This window comes from Venturia canescens, chromosome 5 (assembly GCF_019457755.1).
Source record: "Venturia canescens isolate UGA chromosome 5, ASM1945775v1, whole genome shotgun sequence".
Taxonomy (NCBI): Eukaryota; Metazoa; Arthropoda; class Insecta; order Hymenoptera; family Ichneumonidae; genus Venturia; species Venturia canescens.
The window spans coordinates 586,372-610,640 of NC_057425.1; the positions used below are offsets into that span (position 1 = coordinate 586,372).

The window sequence follows — 24,269 nt, forward strand, 5'->3', positions numbered from 1 at the left end:
TCCCGTCGACGCAGCATCGGAGATGAACGCGCCCGAGGATCTTGCTTTTTATAATTCCATGGAGTTTTGCTCCTATCAATCCGAAGCTCAAGCTACGGACACCCTTTTCATTTCGCATATACGTACGTATACTGTAATTGCGTGCATTTAACGACCTCGTTTCATCGGACAACGCATATATACTCCGTATTATATAGATACATACATACGGACAGTACCATCTCGTGTTTATAATACGTTTGCGGAAAATCCGCTCAAGGGAGCGAATCCGCCAAAGACGGAGGGTGACTGTACCGTTCGCCCTTTCCACCTTCTGCAATACTGCTCCACCTTTTCTCTCTCTCTCTCTCTCGCCTTCTGTTCGCCGAGCGGTCTGCGTTCTCCAATACGGTGAACGCATTCCGTGCGGTGGGTAGTTCGAACTGAAATTCGCAAACTCGCACTCGCATCAGTTGCAATTCGCGCGTCGAGCTCGGTGGACGAGTTTGGTGAGAGCGGTCAAAGTACACTAGAGCAAAACTACGCTCGAAATTGGAAAAGCTCGGAAGACGGAAGAGCTATTTTCTCGAAGGGAGGATAAATTCGATTCTTCTGCTGGCACGCCGTTCTCATACTTTTCCTTCTTCGTCTCATCCGCGCGTCGCTTCGTCTCTTTTTACTAGAAGCGAAGTTGTCGATGATGAGTGTTTCGGCGTGACAAAATGCTCTCGGGTTACCATCGAATCGAATGCTCGCTACTCTTCTACCGATATTTGTACTCGCAAAGAAATTCCGTTACGTGAAAAGTTCGAGAGGAACCGAAGAAGATGCGGAAAAAAAGAACGACGACAAGACAGATAAGTTTGGCCACGAATGGCGCTTTATCGTTCCCATACTCTTAACCACACTTATTCTTTTTTATTCTCCTTTGCCTAGTTTCACGATTTAGTTCTCTTTCGAGCTTTCATCCTCCATTGTGAAGCGGTGTACGATTCAGCGTACGTATATAAATCGCAAGAATTTGGCACGAAGCTGAAATCGTTGGAGAGTGTCGATTTATGTGACGCCTTCCATGTAATTTTAATATTACTTGATTTATCTACATTCCTCGATAACACACCCCACGCTAAAATTGAAAGGGTAACTTTGCTCTGCAATCGTTTTTTTCACGATCCGAATCCTCTAGATCGGCCCGAAAACGGTAATGGTCTAAACGTACATATACTACGGATTGATAATCCCACTTGGCACGTAACCCAAGAACCGTTTGTATCCGCTTTGTCTATCGATTATACGCGTTTTCATCGGTTGCCGTAAATACGATTATCTTGAACGTGAAACCGATTGTACTCGTAAAACTTTTGCTTTTCCACGTTTCATCTCCAAACCTCACTAGTCAACGATATTATACCGAGTTTCACTTGTATCCAAAATTACTTGCTTCTCTTAAAAATGCTCAATTCTCCTTCGATATTTCGTTACAAGCACTCACATTTGTAACGCACGAAGAGAATTAAACGGGGAGAAGTTAACGAAAAATATTTATTCCTGTAACGCAACGTTAAATTTTCAATATTTTATGGAATTTTCAGTTTAATAATAGTAAATATTGCAGACAATGAAATTTACGGTATACGCATACTAAAATTTACAAAACGTTTGGTAAATTTAACGGCGCTTCCAAATTCCGTAGTACACCGAATCGGTGATTTACACACTTTAATAAAGTGATAAACACTCGTACGGAAATTTTTACCGTGCAGCACGGTAAAATTCGCCGTAACGCTCGTGTTATATTTCAAAATAAATGTTGAAATAATCTGCAAAAGTATTGCAATTCTCTTCCTGTATAGACGTACAAAAAAATAAATATTCCATAAATGTAACGAAACTGAGATACGAGAGTAATCTATAACTGTTGAAATATTTTATTAAACATTGACCGCGCAATCATTCTACCGGAATGTGATATAAACGTTGTCGCGTTTCCTACCGGCATATTTCCGAAATTTCCAGTAATTCGTCATCTCTCTCTTACTTTTCCAACCAACACGACCACAAATAAACCGCACAGCACGCTCAAATATGTATTAGCTAGTACGAGCGCGCAGTACGCTTGATTGGAAAACATCATTCGTCGGCACTCCCCGCAATTATAACTACTAATTGTTTTCGAAACGAGGCTTTATGTCGAGACAAACACGATTATTTGATCCGAACCTACGGCTTATTAGAAAATTGTGGGCAAAACCAAATGTAATTTGTATCCTTCACGCGAATGACTTGCGATTGAATTTTTCATCGTCCCGTCAGTCGAACATGTGTATGTGCGCGGAGCGATATTATTTTACCTCTTCGTCTGTCAATTGAACTAAAGTTTATCAATGTTTGTATTAATTCTACTATTTAATGAATGATTAGCAATCAAATCCTGTGATAAAAGGTACTCGATTGTATTTGCAACGCTAAAGAGATGCACGGTGTTCGCAAATATCGAATCGGCCAACAATGGCTGTGACCTGTGATTGAGTTTCAAGGGTTTACCGAACCAAGCTCTTCTTTGATCCGGCTGATCCTCGGTCAACATCAACAATCTGACTCGAATCTCAAGCTCGAACGTTGTTTCGTCGAAATCGACTGCTATAGCCTGCGCGTCTTTCACAAAGAGGAAGTGAATTGCTGCTGTGATCTTCCAAGCCCGAAGACAGTAAGGAAACGAAGAAGATAGAGGTTGTTAGGGAGGCGAGGAGCCTTTGTTTGCAGTGAACAATAAAAAAGACCATATATTTATACGTAAAAGGGGTATGCCGATAGCGGAGCGGACATTCTTCTGCGCGAGGATATTTTGGGGAAAAATGAAAAATGCCAGCAGGATATATCTCTAATAAATGTAACCTCCGATGATTCTTTCCACGAGTGACGAAATTCACATATTTAGAGAATGAATGAAAAAAAAATATGCGTGTGTAAAAACGTTGTGCGAAAGAAAGCGCATTATTTGCGAGCGGCACAGCGAATCGAGTTGATTTTTTTCTTTGCTTATTTTTTTCAGTTTCGACGAGAGCTCGTTGGAGAGCGTCCATCCACTGGGAACGCTGACCGAGGGTCGTATAAGCAACGATTGCACGGCGATAACGAGTCACGAGCTTAATCGCGAAAGTATCGAGGTTGAAGTTACGTCGTTGGAGGAAGCAAAATCAGTTATAGCCGCGTTAAGGGCGAGGCAAAGGGCTCAGGCGCATCAAATGCTCGCCTGGCGAAGGACTCTTAAATTACAGGTAAATTATTCCCTTCCGACCCGCTTTCCGTATCCGAAGCGCTTCGTTCTCCATTATTCCGCCCGCCGATCGATTATCTACGTCATTGATCGTTGAAGTTAACACGCACACTTTCTAATTATGAGCGCGGTTCGCGTATCGAAAGTCCGCCGCGAATCTTTCTTCGAGTCTAGACACCCGCGTCGTCGGACGATAAAATCCTCATGAGAAAAGGTCTCGACTGGTTCTTTCTCTCCCCTTTCTCAGCCTCTGTTCCGTTGGCATTATTTAATTCGTTGACGATTACGAGAGTCCTGTTTGAAAAAATGCGGCATCGACAATTTTTCACGAATGTCAGGCGTCTCGATTCCAACACCGGTGAGTCTGAGGAAATATAAAATATTCCTATTGCCAGAATTTTCACTGAAAATCTCGAGTGTTCCCGAATATTTTTCGATACGTTCAATCCCACGATACATATCCCGTGAAAAGGGAAATCGCGTACGCCGTATATTCAGCAATATAAAAATGTTTCTCGCTGCGCTGCAATAACGAGTCGTGCTACACGAACGAACGTGAGAAAGGGATATTTCACGAGAAGCATTTGCATATATAAACGTTTGAAGCAACCAGAAAATACACACTCGTACAGAATGATCTATACTTGCGAAAAAAAAAGATCTACGATCGCGAAGAACACGGTTCGCGATTCTTTCTTCGAGTCGAGATCGATCTTGCAATGGTTTTATATAGTCGGAGATGAAAAACAAGTGATATTAAAATCGAAACTGTCGCGCAACCCCGCGACAGCGAGAAAAACAAAAAACAAGGTATCGTCATGGTATGGGAAATAATAGAGTTATGGTCTATTTTTGTCATTCAGGAGGATCTCGTAGCGAGATTGACGAGAGAAAAAGCGGAACAGTTGCGCACCCTGTCGTCACAATTGTTGTTATTCGAGTCGAGATTATGCAGAAAACAGAAGGAAATAGAGGCGAGTCTTGCCCAGCGGGAGGCTATTATTTTACGACAACAAAGAGTCATAAGACAATTGCAGAGTCGTTTGGCAGAGAGAAGCAGCAGTACGAGAGACTCGCCACCTTGCGACGCTCTGGACCGTCTGGACAGTCTCGGCGACAGCGACAGCGCGGTCGTGCTCGAGGAAGCCGCGGACGATCCTGCACCGCCCAGGTAATATTTTTGCAACTTGTACCAACTCCCGAGCCAGACTTATTTACGATCAATTTCAGTAGTTTTTCGTACGGACTCTCTCGCTTGATTCGACGAGTTTTTTTTTTTTTTTTTCATTGATATACGAACGTTTCCTTTGTTTACATACACGTGTAATCTCGTTGAATTTGTAAAACTTACAGATTTCGATCGAACATCACGGACGTGACGGTGATACGTTCCGTGTCGGACGCGGTCGAACCATCGAGCAAATATTCATCGATGCGGAGGAGCAACGGTTATTTGAGAAGGCCGGAAATATTGGAGACAGTTTATTCGGTAGAGGAGGACGTTGACAGCGAGAACAATCAGCAGGATCCATCGGGATCGGCGGAAATCACAGAAATGGACGATAGAAGGGGAGTACTCGGGGGAGGAGGAGGAGGAGGAGGAGGAGGGGGCAGCAGCGGAGGCGGAGGCGGTGGAGGTGGAAAAATAATTGGACCGAGCGGGAAAGGCAGACTCCAGGATCTTTACGGTAGTTTTGAGCGTCTCGCGCAGGAAGCGGACTCGACGATCGCCGAGAGACCGAGAGACGAGAGCCAACAGGCACAGGTCACGTACAACAGGGTTATGAGCAATCACAGATCCGTCACTAAGCCAAAAGACGTCAAGTACAAAAGGATCAACAAAGCTAAATCCAAGAGCCTCGAAGAATTACGAGGCAGATTAAGAAATTGGGTAGAGAAAGGCAACAAAATTGCGATTTCCTTGGATCAATCCTACGCCTGAAATTCCTTCTCCCATTCATCATTATCCAACCGAGTTTTTTCTCATATGCATTTATATATTATTTCAATCTATGATGCTCTATTTTTCACACGCGATCCTCCTACCACAAGTCCTGTCTCTCCGAAACCAGGCAATTATTCTTCGATACCCAATTTTATACTTTGCCAATTGTGATATATATTTATCGTTAACTCGCGGGCCTTCGTTGACGCGCGATAATCGCGAAACGAGCACTTTTGCTCCCATCTTCCTCGAGGTAGATTGAAACAATCGAATATTACCGAATTAACATTCAATCGTTGAAAAGTAATCGACTTGCGCGTTATTTCAAGTTGCTGAAAGTCATTTGAAACGATTTAACATCGATCAGATAAGTACAAGTTCTTCGAAATCGGTTGAATCCCATTGGAATCCGTCAAATCATTCAATTAGATTAAGTTTAGATTTTCAAGAGTAAAAATCTATTGACACCGTGTGCACCGGTGCGGAAAAGTAAACGCGTAGAAAACGTCGTGTTCAATATTGATTTTTATTATTTTTCATTCGTTTGAGACGCATTCAATTTTCCATGCCAAAAATATTGTCGTTGTACGAGAGAAAAAAAAAACAATCCAGGCGATCGAGTCGAAATGGGCTTCGCGTCAAAACGACGAGGGATGAAATCCCTCTGTCGATTACGACTATTCATAATGCGATTGCGATTTCAATAGCTGTAGAAACGAAAATAAATCAAAGCTCAATTTCGGCTATTGTCCTCGTCTCCGATCTGCGAGAATTTTTTTTTTCTCTACTTGTAGCTACGAAATCCCTCGTTTCCATAAGAAAGAGCGGCTAACAGCGGAAACGCATAGAATCTTCCGAAACAGCCAAAAACTCGAACTCCTTCCTTCAAGGAGGACTGCTTACTCGAAAGTTCGAAATTTCTATAGCGCCATAATCGCGAGCGTCTAGAAAAAAAAATTGAAAAATATTTCTTATATGGAAAGTGGAAGAAGTGAAAAGAGCCTCGACTCGAATTATTCTAAATCGCATCTTTTCTCCGTGCCGAAAAACGCGAAGAGAAACAAATGTCTCTAACGGAAAATCGCTATTTCCTGACGGCAGTGCCAAACGATAATATTAATAAATTTGTTAAATCGTAATTATTACGATGCGAGAACAACAATGAGGGTCTAGATCGAAAGTTCGATGTGAGAAATAAGAAGAAAAAAAAACACACACACACACACACAAGTATCGTTGATTAGGTAAAAAAAGCTATTGACAATCTGAATTGCAGTGAGGACTTGAGCAAAGAGTGAGATTTACAGAAGACAGTTTTCTGCCCTTTTTCCCCTCGTGTAAATAATTTCATTCCTATTTAAATACAAACATATATATGTATATATTGATTAACAATGTGGATTAATAATAATGCATACATATATGTTTATTTAAATATGACGAGTATCCTATTGAATGTAACAATACGTGGAAATTGAGAATGCTACGAATTTCTGTAGAGATATACATGCATTATATGGCGATCTAATGAAAATTCATCGCAATTTATGTCGAATGAATTTCAATGTTCCTGAGGGCTGTTAACCCAAAAACAGCTAATAAGCGATCTCTTCTGCATAATATATTACGAAATGACAAGAATTTTTTTTTTTTTTTTTTTCTAAATAGGCGTATAATAATCAGAAATATTTACGCGTTCGAGAAAGATTGCATAATTAAGGAAAGCTCACTGATCGCGCACGTTTGTGCACAAAAGAATAATACAATTTTGAAAAAGAGACCGATCTTGATGCATTTCAACTCGTGAGTAAATTCCGAGTCCGGTAAATGCGCGCTTTATATTGCACTGTTATACAAAAGGAAGCCGGGTCAATTACAAATGTCGCGATTCATTCAAATTTCGATTGCAGCAAAAAAAAATCTTAAAAGATAAAATCTAGATTTATTCAACGAAAATATCGCAAAAATCCACTTTCTCACGACGTGTTAAAAACCGCGACTCCGAAATATTGTAATCACTAAAAAGCAAAAACCGCGTGTATATATACACATATGAATAAACATTATATATATATATATATAAATATATGTGTACGAAAATAATAGAATACATACAAAAATATATATTCGCTGATAATTTAAAATTAGATCAATGCGAGTGCGAAAGTCAATGATAACTATAATTTATATGAGACGAGATGATGAATAGTTTTATGCACGCGTTTTGAATCGTGTATATAATATGAATATTATTAAAAATTGCGTCGCTTGGTTTAGCAACAACTCCATGTAGACTGCACTATTGCGAAATCATAGATAATAATTGTATTATTTTTAATATTATTGAATCATGAAATAAATTATAATATATATGCATATATATATATTATATACTGTTTCGGTATATAAATATATGGATATATATATCAACGCAGAGTTTTTGTATCCAACTGCTTATTATTCTTGTCTCCACAACCGAAGTTGATAGATCGAATAGTTTATTGGACGAATCTTATTAGCCAATGGTAAATACAAGTAACCGTCGAGACGAATTCCTTGTAGATGACGAACAAGACACTCAAAATTGTATTTTTTTTTTTCATCGAAATACAGTAAAAGAAGGATTTGGGTTGAATTTTCTAAACTGGTTGTAAAAATCACCGAAAGTTATTAACAAAAAATTAAGTTGGATTTTTTCAATCATTTTTTGGTGCCAATACTCGAACCCGATGAGATTCCCCATTGTAGAAGGTCGGCAACATATTGTAAGTTTAGGGTCGGATTATTTTAGATTTTTATTTACTGAGAATCAAGTAGGAAATTATTCAGCGTATGCTATGCTCCGTTCTCTCAATGTTGTTGAAATCAACGAATGGTAATACATAGCAGTGCACGTACCGACCGGTTCCACAATCCTTTTTCCCTCGCATTGCGACCTACTTTTTTTAGCCCCTCCTGCTGACACTAAAGGCGCCGCCCACACCGTTATCTCCAGGGTCCTTGTAGTCCTTTTATTCGTCTGAAGAGTGTGTTATATTGGTCGAAACACATGATACGACCGCATGAAGCGTAAACAAACCGTAACATTTATTAACCACGATTTATTCAGAAGTATATGAAATGCCATTGCATAATATTTGTTCATAAAAGAGCAATATTTTTCTATTTGTTCATATTGAAAGGAACAAGTTTTGAAAACCATTTAATAAACAATACTAAACCATTCAACGTCGCAACGTCCAAATGTGACGCCGTACACCACGGTACATGACCGATATGACCTCTAATAACAAAACAGGCTCTGATCTGCTTTCTAAGAATGAAAGCGATTGGCCCGTTTGAATAGAAGTTAGAACGAATAGAAGCTCACATTGAGCGCCACAGGAGAGACGGGAGACAGGAGCAACAACAATATGGCCGCGAGTGTCCTTTGATATGTCATTTCGTTTACCGGGATGTAAGGCTCTCAGTATCATCCAAAATTCCACGTTTATATACCATCAGCGAATATGATTATCGTGTTCTTCCATGTGCTCTATCTCATTGGGAAAATTGTTTACGACAATTATCAATGCAACAGACTGACAAAAAAAGATAAAAATGGCGACGACGAGGAGGCGTGCTCTTCGCCGCAACCGCCGGTCCCTCAATGTAAAGTCAACGATTGTCAACAAAATAGTTACGTTCGCGACCTGTATGACGCTGATTATGAAGACAACGATGATTTCCCCCGAGCACCTCGTTTCTCACCACCCGCTTTTATACAGCGTTACCTCGCTGTCGTCAAAGTACTCACCGATGTAAAATATCACAAAAAAATTAAAAAGGTTCGTCGATTGAATTTGACCTCGTCGAAATGTAAACCAAAAAAAAAGACGTCCTCGTGTTTTTTGAATCCCAGAATTCTTGACTCCTAATGAATATTGAAGAGGTTCAAAGATTTCAGAATTTAATTTTAATCCGCTTTTTTCTCCAAAGGTTGTAGATTTTGGTTGCTCGGAACTTGGGTTCCTCGTTTACTTAAAAAATACCCCAGGGATCGAAGAAATTCTTTGCATAGACGTCGATAGAGAGACTCTGAATCGTCACAAAGACAAAGCAATCCCTTTGAACGCCGACTATTTACAACATCGTCAAAATCCATTGGTGGTACACGTTTACGAAGGCAGCGTCACTCATAGAGATAAAATTTTGACCAATTGTGATGCCGTCGTTGCCATTGAATTGTAAGTTTTTTTATCCAATGATTCAAGTTTTAACGTATTCGGCTAATCACTCACTGGATTTTTATTTTCTTTTACCTAGGATCGAACATTTGTATCCTGACACGCTAGTAGATGTTCCGTACAATATTTTTGGTTTCATAAAACCCCTAGTCGCTATTATAACAACTCCGAATGCTGATTTCAACGTACTTTTTCCAAGAATGAAAAAAAGTGATATGCGGCACTGGGACCACAAATTCGAGTGGACCAGAGAACAGTTTGAAAATTGGTAAGATTGTTAAAGTTCTCAATGTTGTGATTAATAACGGATCTCAAAAACGAAGCTGGATAATCAATTTTTCAATAGGGCACAGAACATCGTGACGAGATACCCAGAATATAACGTGAGTTTTGAAGGCATTGGTGCAGGACCCCCAGGAACCGAGGAATTAGGTTGTTGTTCGCAAATGGCAATATTCACGAGAGTAAACATACCGTCCGAAGTAGAGATGATCTTTGGAGTTGATGGTTTATTGAAAAACGTGACAAGCCAAGAATATCCATATCGCGTGGATAATCGATCAGATGAGCAGAAAATTTTGGACGAAGCTACTTATCACATAAGAAACTTCGCCCGAACGAACGACGAAGGTGCTGAGGAATATCCTTTGGAAGATTTGATGAAAAAATTAGAAAGTTTCCATATTACCGGGGAAGCTTTGCGAGAAATTTTGGTGAATGGTGGTTGGACAATTTGCGAGAGTGACGAAGGCCCCATGATTTTATGTCCAGAACAAACGACATTTTCCGACTATGACTTTGAAGCGGAAATGGATGAACGATGTCCGGAATTCGACTGGAACACTGCCCTTTTTCACAATAGCTCTGATAACTGGCGGGAAAACAACGTCGAGGGAAATTACGATGAATTTTGGGATGATGATTATGGGGTTCCAGCTATTACCACCGGTATAAACGACGTAGCATCAAACGACTTGGTACCCGAGGAGGACTCGAACATCCCTGAAGTTGAATTCTCTTCGTCCGAGACCCTCGATATCAACGGTTTCGACGGTCTTGAAGTAACATGGCCTCTCAATCCTCCATCCTCCGAGAATCGTCTCTCGAATTTTGAATCGGATCCGGATTGGGATACAGAGTCGAATCGTCAGGATTCTTCGTTTGAAATAGGCGAGGCGAAAGATTTGATATCAAACGTAGAAGCGATCGAAGGATCATTGAGCTTAATCAAAAGTGAAAAAGAAAAACTTGTAAGGATATCGGGTCTCTCGACACTTGATCTTGAAACGAGCGGCTGTGAACTTGGTAGCATTTGCAGTATTAATCTAGAATGTTCGAGGAACGAAGCGCATGAAACGTGTCCGCGCGATATTACGAATCCGGAATTCGATTGTACGGAGCTTCAAGGCTCTTTCGAGGATTCTCGAGAGATCCAACACAAAACAGAATTACCGGAGAGATTTTGTCCGGACGATTCAACGGATAAATACGTCGAAGAAAATCCTCAATGTTCGAGTTCACCTAAAATTCCCGTTGCCGAGAAAAGTCAAAGTGAAACGTCGTTGGCGCACAGCGAAATCGCTCCGTCAACGGAAACTGATTCGAGTACAAGTTTTCGTACTGTTAAAAAGTGGTTTCCACCGGAAGTTAACGAAATGTATAGCAACGGTCAAGTCACGAAACTAAAAGGAGGTAACGAGTCCTCGGATATCGGGAACGATGAACCGAGCTTAGCGATCAGTGATACCAATCTGTCTGAGAGTTTCGTAGAGTCCGAGAGAAGTTTCAGTGCCGCACGTTTGGAACGACAGAGAACACCCGTAAGTTTAAGTCTCAGAAGTAACGTCAGTTGCGCAGAACTATCAGGGAATACATCAAAAATGCAAGAAGATTCGAAAAAATCTAACAATACGGCTCAACAAATCTCGAATGAGTCTGATATTTTTCAAACACAAATCTTTCACGGGTCCAATGATCATCCGCAAGCGAGCGGTGCGAGCAGAGTCGAACAAGGGTTTTCCGTATCTGAAGAAAAACCTGAATGGCCGGACGCACCGGAAACACCTTCTAACAGTTGGTCACCGGAAATAATGGATTCGGGCTATCCAAATTCCGCGTCTATGCAAGATACGACGCCCGAATATGATTTATCGAGTATAGCACAGGACAGAATATCCTCGGATTCAGAATCCCCGAGTGTCGCCGAAGTTCCTCGTCCGGGTTTCCTCGATCACGCCGAAGTGGAGAACGGTGATTTGGCGAACAATAATCGCGACGGCCAAGGCAATAACGTTGCAGCGCCCGAAGTAGAAAATGAGCTCGACGATGATCTTCAACCGTTGATCGATGGTTTGGAAAATGATATTGAGAACGAAAATGATATTTATGCGGTAGAGAATGATTTTCCTGTCTGGCTGTTGAGAATTCTTGAACGAGGAAACGTAGCCGGGCGACGACCGATTCCTCAGCTTCGTCAACAGGATGAAAACCAAAGATTGAACGTTAACGCTGCTGGAGACGCTGGACTTCCCGAGCTTGATGAAGGTTTCGACAGCACAGACTCCGAAAACGACGATGGCGACGCCGTCGGTGATGATGACGATGATGATGAAGATGATGATGATGATGATGATGATGATGATGACGGAAACGAAGACGAGGAAAACCTTCACGAATTTTTCGTCGAGAGCAGCGAGGAAAGCATCGATTGGAATGTCAGCGGAGATCACTAGGAACTCTATCGAATCCTGATGAACATCAAATAAATATTAAGGTGATTAGTGATAGAGTTCAATGTCGTTTTATGTATGCACGAATAGATTGAATGAAAAAATTATCGTGGGAAATTAAGTTTCCAACATTTTTTTGTTCAGTGAGTTCGTCAACTACTATGGGTTCTTGCGAAAGCGGATTGCGACGGGCGAACGTCGATAGCTCCGAGAAAAAGGTTCGGTTCAAGCTCAAAAATACCGCATTCAAAAGACGCACGAGCGTTAAACGCACACGTGCAATTTTATCAAAAAAAAAAAAAGAAGAAAAAAATACAAAGCATTGTTCATATATTTTCATACGATTAGGCCATTATTTGTCTTCATCTAGATAATTACTCTTTAAAAGAAAAAAAAGTAAAACTCGACAAACATTGTTTTGAGATCTCGTCAGTGCCATAAGTTAATTTGTTCAAGAGTCTATTATTATGTTAAGTTTATCAAGTGCGCGTGTGTGAGCATATTTTTTTTTTTCCTTGAATTTGAAAATTATTTTCTATCTCATATAATTACGTGGCTCAGGCGAAGACTCCTAAGATTAGTGTTTATTTGACCGTTGATATTTTTTATGTCGAGGAAATTGATGTGTAAGGATAAAAAAATCCCAAGACTGATACTGCATATCGAGCCTCCGAGTGATGATGCATATCGTATTCTGAAGTGGCACGGAGATTCTGGTTAAATGAACAATAATAAAAATTCATTATTATTAAGTGATTATTACATGGTTATTCATTTCAGTACGCCGATTTAAGAGAACGTCTTTTTATTATACACGAAAAAGTTACAACGTTTCCAAACTTTTGGACGGTACTGTATATTTTTTTATTTCATGTTTATCCTTTTAACGTATTTATATTTCGATAATGGCAAAATTAAATGACAGGCTGTCGTAAGTTACATTTTTTTTTGGAAGGAGTTAAAGGGAACAACCAAGAGATTCTTTACACATTTTTCATTTTGTAGCTTTAGCGTAAACGTATATATTTCGTTCAATCTTCGATATTTACATTAAAATAATTTATTCGACTTTTCCCTCAATCGTTTTTCATTATACACGACTTGTTTCCTTCTCTTCTCTGTCTCTCTTTGTCTACGGTGACTCTGGTCACTAGGCGTGCACTCGAAAATTCTATCCCTCGTATTTATCACCCTAAAAATTCTAATCAATCATCTGCCAAATTTGTTTTGAGTTTCTTTCCAAAAAATTGATTTATGCATTTTGGCAGTACGGAAAAACTAATAATACAAGTAAATTAAAGATGCAAGAAAAAACTATTCAATTCAGTGGCAACTTGGAAATGTGCAAAGTATTAATTGTGAATGTAAATTCATCCATTTGTAATATTCATTCAATGAGTCTCGATAGCAATGGATTAGATTCAGTTGGCTAGTGCCGTGAAATAATTTTTTCATTTAATACGAATAACTAGGGAAATCACAACAAATTGGCTTTAGAAGAAATTTGAAAATAAAAATAATTTAAAACACGTCTGTGATAAATTAGAGAGAATTTGATCTACTAGCACATGAAAAAATAAGAATAAAACAGATGAGAAATAATCTCGTAAAAATGAGAGGAAAACTCGAGCTCGTAAATATGGACATTTCCTAATTGATATGAGAATTTCTTTGGAATGTCAAATATAGTTTGTTCTTTCATTTTTGTCTCGATCAAAAAAAAAAAAGCTGGCTCTGATCATTTCGTGAGCGCATATTTTCCTCCTCCAATTGAGCTCGCAAGATTTTCATTCGGAATTTTGTTCGTGAAAATGGTTTTTCTCCCAGGCGATCCTTAGACTAGTTCCATACAAAACACAGCATATACACTTATAATACTTTAACATAGTATCATAGATATTTGTCCTGCGCGTTTATTTTGCTCTTTGTGTTTCCTCATTCATTTTTCATCGCACCATTTTGCTGAGCAGTTTTTTTATTTTTTTATTTACGTGCCAAAAGAAACAAATTTCCGACAAATAACGAACGCATTTAAATGGTTGAATTTTTCGTAATTCGAATACGTCATTTGATGAGTTTCGGTGAGTTTGTAATAATGGTAAAATGACAAGAAAACGGCAAACGTAAAAAAACGGACAGAAAGAAAATTATAAAATCTAGACAATCTCGATGACAATTACTTTAATAATAATAATAATAATAATAATGAAACATTGATGATTTTACAATGGCATGCGCGTCGTCCGTTCGAAAACGAATTAATCGGACTTTCAATAAAAACGAATATACTTGTAAAACGTAACAAAGTTTCTTAACGGTTAATTGTTTCGAAATTCGTAATAATATCAATAATGTATAGTGTCATTTTGGGAGTAGCAGTTTTCTCTTTTCTTTCTCTCTCCCACTCTCCCTCTCTCTTTCTTCATATATGATTATGTAAATTATAAATTTTCAGGGAAAAAGTATCGTGCTACAGTGCCCAGAACTTTCGTGCTCTCGATCCCCATTGAATATCATGGATTTTTCCATTTTTTTAGACTCCCTGGATTTTTTATCAGTTTTTTTACATCTTCTTTATTTGCAATAGGAAACCGAAATTTTCGACCCCGCGCTTCTCCTATCTCATGACTTGGAAAAATCCTCTACTTGTAAAATATGCTTCAGGTTTATAATTTTTTGTAAAAGATGGACCGATTACACCATTTCTTTTAAATTGTCGCGACTTTGTGAATGCAATGCGTGGCGCATTTCACCACCCGGCGCACTCTCACGTCTCAAAACACCCGGCCCCATAACGACGTCCCTCTTGTTTGCAGCTTCTTTGATACTCGACAACGTCTTACTCAACCAAGGCCAGCTGTTTCGAGCCGCTTGGAGCTCGGAAGCTGTTGCGTGCAGTTGATGCGTCAGATCCTAGGAGAGAAAAGAAAAACATATTTTTCATAGTACATTTTTATAAAAGGAAGATTTTAGATGATTATTCGTTGGTTTTGTTTTTATACGTTGCTTACCTGATTTCTACATTCGGCTTCAACGTGAGCGAGCTTCGTCTGTGCAAGCTCGAGTTCTAATTCCCGTACCCTCTCTTGAGCTCTGTGAAGCATCGGATCTGTACGATTTTCTAAAGGGTGCATCATGTCTGTCGGTACGTTGGAGCTTTCGTTCAGTACTTCTTTGCACTTTTCGCATTTTGAAACTTTGACCTATCACAAAAAAAATATGGAATCGGAATGGTGTGCATCAAACGTTCCTCCATTTATGTCCGTAATACTGTTAATTGGATATTCAATATCGTTCGAATTTCACTCACTCGTAAATCGCTGAGAGTTGATTTTGCCGCGTTGTAATCGTCCTCGAGACGTTGACATATCTAAAAGGAAGGCTCAAATTAACTTCGTCCCGTTTCAATGATAAAAAGATTTTTTTTTTTAATCTCTCAGACCATTCGGATCTTCGTTGAATAATGAAAGAAGAAATTGTGTACGGATTTGACAGTATTGTTACCTGTTTATATTCGGTAATGATAATAAGACTTCTTCTGCTCTCGGTATCGGCTCGAGCCACCTCGCGTTGCAGCATCTCTTTCACCTGGAAAAGTTCGGCCTCGAGTCTCTGTTTTTCTTCTTCGTTTCTCGTGACCACTCCGCGCAGCTGTTCTACCTCGTTACTGTACTCGTCTGCATTCTCTTGAGCCTCTGAGACGTCAACAAACAATAAACAAGCTGTCTATTTTTCGACGTAAAAGAAAAAACGTATCTTACAATAGTTTATGCGCTCAGAATTTTAGTATTCCACTGTGTAAATAGATTCAAGTTGCACTTTTTTTTTTTTTAACTTTAAACGATTTTCAGTATACGCGTCATGATATTTTGCAGTGTGGCTCAACTTTTGATTTAAAAAAAAATCAAAATTACATTTTGATAAAAGTTTTAACGGAAAAATGTGATAATCACATGATTATGCCGACAATATTTACGATACGAAATATTCAATTCATGCGGATATTGGTTCGTTATAATTCTCACTTTGTAAGGCGGCTCTGGCAATGTGGCTCATTTTAACATCGATAAACGTGAGACAGAACGTTCGAGCGTTTCGAGAGGAGAGTAACTAAATCGACACACGATACTTTTGCCGAGTCTGGCGCATAGCTTTTATAACTCTGACCTGATCGCTTACGAAACTAAAACGTTGACCATTTTCAGCCGCACGCATAGAATGCGAGCGAGAGAAGGAGTGAGAGACGGAAAAATACACACAAAAAGAGAAAATAAAGGAGCGAGAGAGAGGTCATTTGTAGAGCGTACATGTTCGACATTCGCAGTAGCCCTAAAAGATACGTGTTTTTTTTCCCTAATATCGGTATCACAATGAAATAATCGTGACATTCATACGACACCAACCGCGTTGAGATTAGCAAGATTCAAAAAGACTGGTTTTCTCATTTTTCCTTTACAGGAATATATTTTTCAATTCCTTTTGCAACAATGTGAAAGAAATAGTGTAGATAAAAATTGAAAAACTCATATCTAATCTAATCGCATGAGATGTCGACTTATTTTATGAAACTCTTTTTATCGGAGATAACGATTGATTACCGAAATTCCGTCTCGCTGATGAAGAACAAAAGTAAAAACAGCCACTCCCGCTTTTTTTTTGACGTTTCCGATTGCTTATTCGGAACGAACAACGAACAGCCGCATTCTGTACGTAATTCAGGAACATAACTGAATGATCAACGCGCGACGCGACTTTGACAATTGCATCATATACGGTTCTTATCAGCTACCTTTTTAACGAGAGACCCCCCCCGGACGATAGTTCGTAATGCACTCGTGGCCGAATGTTATTTAAATTTATTAGCGCGAGGGCAATTGTTTCACCGCTCGACTTATTAATTTTATTTCCTCTACTATAATTCTTTCGACTTTTTTGTGTGTTTGCATGAAAATCACGGTTAGCCGAACACGCTCGTGAAATTTACAATGGTTTCATATAAAACGATAAGTTTTTGAAAATTTGATCCAACGGTTGTGAACATCAGCAGTGTTCCGTATTTTCCCTTGAGTAAGCTCACATGCATTTGCGAACACAAGCGGTTGCGATTACGAACAAGTTTAAGCGTTTGTGTAATCCATTTAAAGCACAAATGTGATCGAAAGTAGGCAAAGTTTTTGTTTCAAATAAATTTTTGATTGAATTCCATGTTGGGACCAACGACAGGGACGTAAAGGGTAATCGAGAAAAACTAACGAGACTGCATGGACCATGTGTTTTTATTTTTTATCATATCTTTTTTTTCATTTATTTTCGTTCCTTTCTTTTCAATAAATAATACGTGTAATAATGTATAACTAGAACGGTGATGTACAATGGCAGTGAGAGGCGAAATGCATTTCTCTCGATCTTTTCAAAAACACGTATACGCGCTCCGAAAAGCTGAACGAAAAGATTGTGGAAAAACAAAACAAAAATTCTCTCACGACAATTAAGCAAAACCGAATGGAGAGAAATGCATTTTTTCGAATCACTGCGCGCAAGAAGCATGTGTTTTAAAACGTCACTGGAAATGTACAAAGCAAAATAAATATTCAGAATATCCGTCCCGCAATTTGATGCATATCTTTTTGTTCTGGGTCTTCGAGAAATGGTTTTTGAAACAATAGACGCACCGTTTTGGCGATAATAAAATGAAGATCAAGAAAAATAAAAATCCCAACGCACTCGTGCATTGCGCTTGCGTTTTCGAATATAAATCTTTAAATTAATGCAACGATTTAACCGCTTTGGCGAAAGAAAAAGATAAAAAAAATTAAATTTACATCTGTTCAAACGGACTCGGTCTGCGCGACTCTTCGATAATAAATATCGGACGGACCGAATCTCTGATTAAAGTAGTTGCCCAATCGACAACCGTATTTCTCGAATCCCGTCATCCAGGATGGATATCCGCTCTCGTTATTCCCGCCGCACTCTGTAAAAAATTATTTCATTTTGTTCTTCCTTCCGCCCGCTATTTTTTTCCATTTTTTATTCGAATTTCTTTCACTTGACTTGAAGAGCCCTCATTTTCCATCATTTTTATTCGATCGCTGCATCGTTTCTACTCGTTACCGTACTTAAAGTACAGTTCAATGAAGACTAGAAATTTTTTTTTTACATGCACTCGCCACGCTTACAAAAGACGTTTTTTAAACGTCAAATTTCTTATGAACCCCAAGTTTTTTTTTTGCAAACTAGAGAATTATCAGTTTTTTCTCGGACGATCTACTTTGTTTATTCCTTTAAAAGACGTATTTTTTCATATCGACAAACTTAATTGAAAAATGTCACTTTTTTAAATACATTTTCAGAAGAAATGAAGAAAAAGATTTTTTTTTGTATTTTTAATATTCAACGGGGTTTTCGTAACTGAGCATTTTATTAAATCAGGTAATATCCGGTTTTCTATCCAAGCGTGTTTTTCAATGCCCATCCCAGATCCTAAGTCAGTCGAACTCTACAAGAAATTTCCGTGATCATGTTTGTTCGCATTCGCTTGTTCTTTCAATGTTCATAATTTCGAGGCAAGCATGTGGATCACTTGGGATTATTTCTACTTTCTAAACTAATGGTACAGAGGAAAGTAGCAAGAAAAAGAGACTCACAACCAAGGGGAGAGAAGGACTGAACATCGTTCGAGAACCAAACAATGAAATAAAAAATCGAAACATTTGCCACGTTTGGAATTAAAAATGGAGTTATCCGCAAATTGCATTTCTTGAAAACTTTGCATGGCTATTTGCGAAACGTAATATCATCATAATATTCTCGAAGGAGATCCAAGCCCAAATAACACAAACTACGGATAACGAGGCCGTGCGAATACCCGTGCAGCGTGACAATACAACATAAAGGTTATCGCCACAATCACGATTAACAACAGTATAGGAAAGGTTTTTTGATTTTTCCCAATTGTTTTTTGTCCTCTCCTGAGGACGTACGATGGCACAGTTTCTTTCGTCTCATACGTAGAAGATGAAGTTACCTTTGAATGCCGTGAATTCAGCCTCATATTTCTTCAGCTTCTTCAGAGTTACCGAACACGCGAGCTTCATTACGTAACGCGAAACTTCCTCGTTGCGACAACGTTTCGGCAAATATACCCGAAAGTATTTTAGAATACTTTCAAAGTCCAACTGCAAAAGTTCCTTTTTGCATAGCTGTAAGAAATATGAGTTATTGTTATTACTACTCGCTTCACTTTTACGGGTTTGTTTTTTTTCCTTCTTACCATTAACAGAGCAAGAGCAACTTGAAACAGAGTGTCCAGTCCTTGGAGAAGGAATACATCGAGAATGTGAAATACGAGATAGAGAGGAAAACGTGCTGTGAAAAGTGTGAGAAACCATTGTGCAGCGAACATGTGCGTTTCCACTCCGCGTTCACAAAAATGCTTGTACAATTCTGGCAACTGTTCCTCCATCAAACGATTTAGCTGATAAAATCTCATATGAAGATTATCAAATCTATCCTTGTATAGATCGCGTAGACCGTAATCGTACATCAGTTTTACTAAAACGCAGAACGTCTGCTCTTCTGGCATCTAAAAAAAATGACAAATCAATTTACATGGAATTTATTGACGTTGAAACGCAGTTGTAGTGAAACTACTGTTATAAAACTAAAGAAAATTTTCACGTTTTCATAAATTAATCAACTGTTTTGTAATGGCATCATAACTCACGTGCAAGAGAAGACTCGCAACAAGGAAACTGAGTCCTTGACAATAACCGACTTCCTCATCGTAGACTGCATAAGCTTTGCTTATTCTGTACAAAGAGTCCTGTCCAAGGCCGCCGGTTTCTTTGAAAAAATCGTGGGCCGGAAAAGTGCGATTGATATCTCGCAAAATGACGCTCTCACAGCTGCTCTCCTATTTGAAACAAAAAAAACTAGTTCATTCCTTCATCCCATTCTTTTCGATTTTATTCAAAGTTGAGATATTTTACGAACCTTCGTAACGAGGGTTCTATATTTATCCATCATTTCCTGAGACGTGTCGCAATTACTCAGGCGCTGCCAAACCTCACCTCGTAGAGCTTCCGGTATTCCCTGGCGTGTTAACTTAATTAGTAATTTCGGACGGTGCTCGTTCACTTGCCAGGTGTCCAGGACCTCTCCCCAACTTGCCAATTCTCCGGCTGAACAGTCTTTCGACACTTCACCGGTACCGCTCAACATTGGCTCGTCTCCGTCTACAATTGTTTAAACAATATTTGTAAGAAAAAGATTGTGTTGTTACTGGATGCTCGCCAACCATCGTTATTGGACATTAAGTAGGAAAGTTTTTTAATGACTTTGTTACATCAAAATTTGAAGAATTTATGCAGCAGTATTTCAAGAAATAAATTCGTTTGTTTTGATAAATCTAGTTTACGTACCAGAATCGATTTCCTCTTTCGGTGTCAGTGTATCAATACTCGTGAGTGATGGAGATCTGATCAAGGACGCCAAATTGAGGGCAAGATTCAATCGATTTCTGTCAAGTTCACCGGACGTTTCGATATTTTGTACCTGGTAATGTAATTCAGAACCATCGCCCGATATTATCTGTGAATAACAATATTACATTTTTTTAAATTGATCATGTTACAATTATTTGTAAAAGATGAATGAATTATTATCTCGATCGATAAACGAACTTTACCTCTTTGGAATTGAGATAAAACTGTTGAACTAGAGTTCTTCTAGTGAAATACCAAAATCGTTCGTTTTGAGGAAAAACCTTGACCGAAGTTTCAATCTGAAATCTGACTGGTTCTTGAATTCTTCGTATAACAAGGTCAACCGCAACTGTCATGAACTTTTCGCCATCTCGGGTTTCGACATTTAGATTCGCAAGAGCAGGGTCCGCAGGATCCCAGCGACCACAAATATTGTAGCATTGTTTATCCTGGAGCACTGATCCAGGGGGATTTATTTGCTGAACAGAAAAAAAGGTTGTTCAAACATTTTTTAGTACTTGAAGGGTTTTCGTAACATCTTTGAAGTCTGAAGACTCTTTTTACCATTTCGAGAAGCCGCATATCACTGTGTTTCACATTACGACCAGGACTAACGAGGACTCCGAAACATCTTTCAACCTCTAGTGAATTACCGCCATCTTTGTTTGATACTTGCTGTATACTAAAGCAGACTTGCTTCGATACGTTACTACGTAATTTGAAGCAATTTCTGTCTTTTGGTACAGTGCTATAGCTACCCTTGCCATCTTCCTCCTTGATTTCCAACGTCACTTCGAAAATAAAAACTCGTGAATTCATTTTTTCCGTACCAGCGTTGAAACCATTGAAATCGCTGCTCGTCAAGGAATTTGTCATGGACCGAGGAATCCTCTGGAAAGCTTTGAGAAAACATGTGGATACTTGTCCGACCTAGAAAAGTATATGATTTTATTGTATCGATCGATTCGCATCGATCGACAGAACGAACTGGGTGCTTCTTGATTTGAAAAATATTAAAAATCCGTAAAAGTAAAAGAATTTTGAAACCAATACGAAATCAGATATTAAGAAAAAAAAAAACTCACAGCTTCTGGTATATCGCATCGAAAAACATGGCATTGGTGAACCGCAGATTCCCGCGTCTCGCCATGGGACCACGTGAATCCAAAACACGCAGCACAACTTCCGCCACTATCGCCACGAGCAAAAAACAAAATTCTTTGCACCTCGTAATGAGTTATTGCCTGTTGTGTTGCTGCGTCGTACAGACTGAAAATAAGAACGGGCAATGATTCAAGTATTCTCTTATATATACGCGGATACTTGGTTCGGAAATCGATTAAGACTATTCTATACTGTTTTTTTATTTTTTTTTTTTCGTATACCATACTGATTATTTTCGTAATCAGCAAAATCGACAAATTACGTACACGACAGAGCCTTGGGAACTGCTGGGTATCGAAACCGAAACTTTCATCCCCATTTTCGTTCCTTGTTCCGCATTGAGGTCACTCATATTTTGTTGGATTTCGCTCTCTGATTTTGGAGCGTTGACCTTTGTAGCTCCGAGATATGTTACACCATTAAATATTGTGCATTCCTGCTGCACGTCTGTTGGCATATGTGCATCTAAATTTCCAACAATCATTCCCAATAATTCAGCACCCGTTGATGAATCAAAAGTTTATAAATAATGTAGAAGTCTTTAAATACCTTCTTCACCATAATCATCAGGTTTCATGACATCCTGCTTTTCCATGGCTACGCACGGAGTAACTTCATAAAATTTGCTCTGTCCTATTTTTCTAGTATTATGAGAAACACCCATAATTTTAATATCACCAGGGTTATCCATTTTTGTTTCCTCCGTCAATACCTACGAAGCGATGTAAAAAATTCTTCAGTTTTTCTACCATCAATTTCATAAACAATGGATCAGTTTTTTTTTTTATCCATTTTACCTCACGCAAATCGTTTTGCAAATCTTCCAGATTACCATTGTTGGCAATTTTTAGTTTTGGTAACTCCAGCAAAGTTTGGTTTTTGCCATTTCCTTTCTCTGTCACAAATTCATATTCGTCACTGGTTGCTACCGATTCCATGGACTTAACGCTCACGCTATCCTCCATAACTGAGTCTACAACATTTAATCACTAATTTATCACAACTATTCTGATTTGTGAGCGACAACTTGAACTACTATAGTATAGAAAATGTCATTATATAATGTTTAATGTTATCACATTGCCGAGCGTTAAAATGAAATGTCAAAAAAATTTCCAAGTTCTTGATTCTTTCTTGAAGATGAAAAAAATTGTTAAAACATATGTACAATCATTGATTACTACGGTTAGTATTTGTATTATAAGTATGCGAATGAAATCTTGACCATAGGTGATTTTCTTAATAACATTTTTCATGTACTTTTAAACCATAAAAATTCTGATGATTTGACTAAGATATGACACAAAAATCTTATTTAAACGATTTGAAACACCACGTAGAATTTACCCACTTTTTAAAGGGCGTAAATCAATTATGGGGCATATTCAAGACTTGTTAGAAAAGCAAATTTCACAAAAATCTTGAGAAACGATAAAGTTTGATCAGCGCTTGCCAATTTGTAACATGATTTTCGGAATGGTAGAAAAAATTATGGGTTTCGGTTAAACAGAAATAAAAATTCGGTTAAAAACGCGTGTTTCGCATAATAAAAAATCGCAGAATTTCGAAAATTGAAAGAAAACGTGGAAAGTCAAGTAAAAAAACGAGACGGGCGTGACAATCGAGCGAACGCAATTAGCGTAATACGAAGAAAAACATGGAGATGAAAATCAAGAAAAAAAACGCCCCCGGATTCGCGGAAAAGGAAAAAAAGAAACCGTCGACAATGACTTTGTCGGGGAAATAAATTAAAAATAAAAACAAAAACCATGGGTGATAATTTTGACATACCGATTGTTCGCGTTGCGTGTTTTACGCGTTGATCATCTGGGAAACATAATCGCAAGATTTGATGTATCCATTAAGCGTCGCGACGAACGATTATCGATGTAACAGATGATTTTTTTGTATCTTTTCTGTTGTTCGTTTGAACGGAGGTCTGCGAGCGAGAAGCACGCACGAAAAATTCACCAGAGAAACGTCAAGTTCTCACAGAATTCGTATACACATACACGCGCGTACCCACACATGCACACAAACATGCCAAAAAACCACTGAGGACACCGGAATATCGTTTTCTTTGAAAAAAAATCACTCTCCTCAACTCTCTATGATAGCAAATCCATCCATCCGCGTATTTCTCACGTCCAATTCTTAATTCTTATTTTCCTCCTCCTCCTCCAAACCCATCGTTTATCACACAATAGACTTTTTTTTAAAACGACTTTTCTCGAGACGAGACAACGTCGGCCATTCAGTTAGTGCACCGACCGAACGATCGTGACCGGAAGTCGATTGTACTGCTCCGTCGCCATATACTTTCGCTCGTCGCAAGTCTGAATTTTTGAATCACGTTTCGTTCAATCTTCATTATAACAGACTTCAACGAATCAAAATCTAATGAAAATTTATCATGAAATGCGTAATGTGATGCAGTCTTATACTGAGAATTTGAGTAGTTGA

The 24,269-nt window shown here is 38.7% G+C and overlaps 3 protein-coding genes across 8 annotated transcripts in view; 2 read left to right on the forward strand and 1 right to left on the reverse strand.

Annotated features, from left to right (window-relative positions):
* The window catches only part of LOC122410576 (U1 small nuclear ribonucleoprotein 70 kDa), a 41,694-nt gene extending 34,048 nt beyond the window's left edge, over positions 1-7,646 (forward strand). For 2 of the 3 annotated variants that reach the window (XM_043418805.1, XM_043418807.1), the window contains 3 exons: positions 3,032-3,257; positions 4,120-4,427; positions 4,610-7,646. In XM_043418805.1, coding sequence (XP_043274740.1) covers positions 3,032-3,257; positions 4,120-4,427; positions 4,610-5,198 — 1,123 coding nt within the window. In that variant the 3' untranslated portion in view covers positions 5,199-7,646. Of the gene's footprint in view, positions 1-235; positions 2,687-3,031; positions 3,258-4,119; positions 4,428-4,609 lie in introns of those variants that run through there. The other variant, XM_043418806.1, reaches the window with a different exon arrangement.
* A 914-nt stretch (positions 7,647-8,560) lies between these two features.
* On the forward strand, positions 8,561-12,908 carry Hen1 (Hen1 methyltransferase). Of its 2 annotated transcripts, none has more exons than XM_043418788.1 (5): positions 8,561-9,028; positions 9,180-9,427; positions 9,507-9,695; positions 9,774-12,200; positions 12,279-12,908. In XM_043418788.1, exons 1-4 carry the CDS (start codon positions 8,711-8,713, stop codon positions 12,157-12,159), a joined length of 3,141 nt encoding a protein of 1,046 aa, XP_043274723.1. In that variant the 5' UTR covers positions 8,561-8,710; the 3' UTR covers positions 12,160-12,200; positions 12,279-12,908. The 2 variants fall into 2 exon arrangements, with proteins under 2 accessions (XP_043274723.1, XP_043274722.1); XM_043418787.1 differs by having other exon boundaries at positions 12,301-12,908.
* A 36-nt stretch (positions 12,909-12,944) lies between these two features.
* On the reverse strand, positions 12,945-24,076 carry GAPcenA (GTPase activating protein and centrosome-associated). 3 transcript variants are annotated; one of them, XM_043418790.1, is made up of 16 exons: positions 23,598-24,076; positions 22,604-22,779; positions 22,356-22,518; positions 22,073-22,253; positions 21,728-21,911; positions 21,207-21,572; positions 20,846-21,121; positions 20,580-20,748; positions 20,152-20,393; positions 19,883-20,071; positions 19,430-19,741; positions 19,184-19,358; positions 15,661-15,851; positions 15,467-15,526; positions 15,168-15,359; positions 12,945-15,069 (listed from the first exon to the last, which is right to left on the reverse strand). In XM_043418790.1, the coding sequence occupies exons 2-16, from the start codon at positions 22,769-22,771 to the stop codon at positions 14,851-14,853; spliced, it is 3,087 nt and encodes a 1,028-aa protein (XP_043274725.1). In that variant the 5' UTR covers positions 22,772-22,779; positions 23,598-24,076; the 3' UTR covers positions 12,945-14,850. The 3 variants fall into 3 exon arrangements, with proteins under 3 accessions (XP_043274725.1, XP_043274724.1, XP_043274726.1); XM_043418789.1 differs by having other exon boundaries at positions 22,073-22,271; XM_043418791.1 differs by lacking the exons at positions 12,945-15,069; positions 15,168-15,359; positions 15,467-15,526; positions 15,661-15,851 and adding an exon at positions 17,415-18,130 and having other exon boundaries at positions 22,073-22,271.
* Between the last annotated feature and the right edge of the window lie 193 nt (positions 24,077-24,269).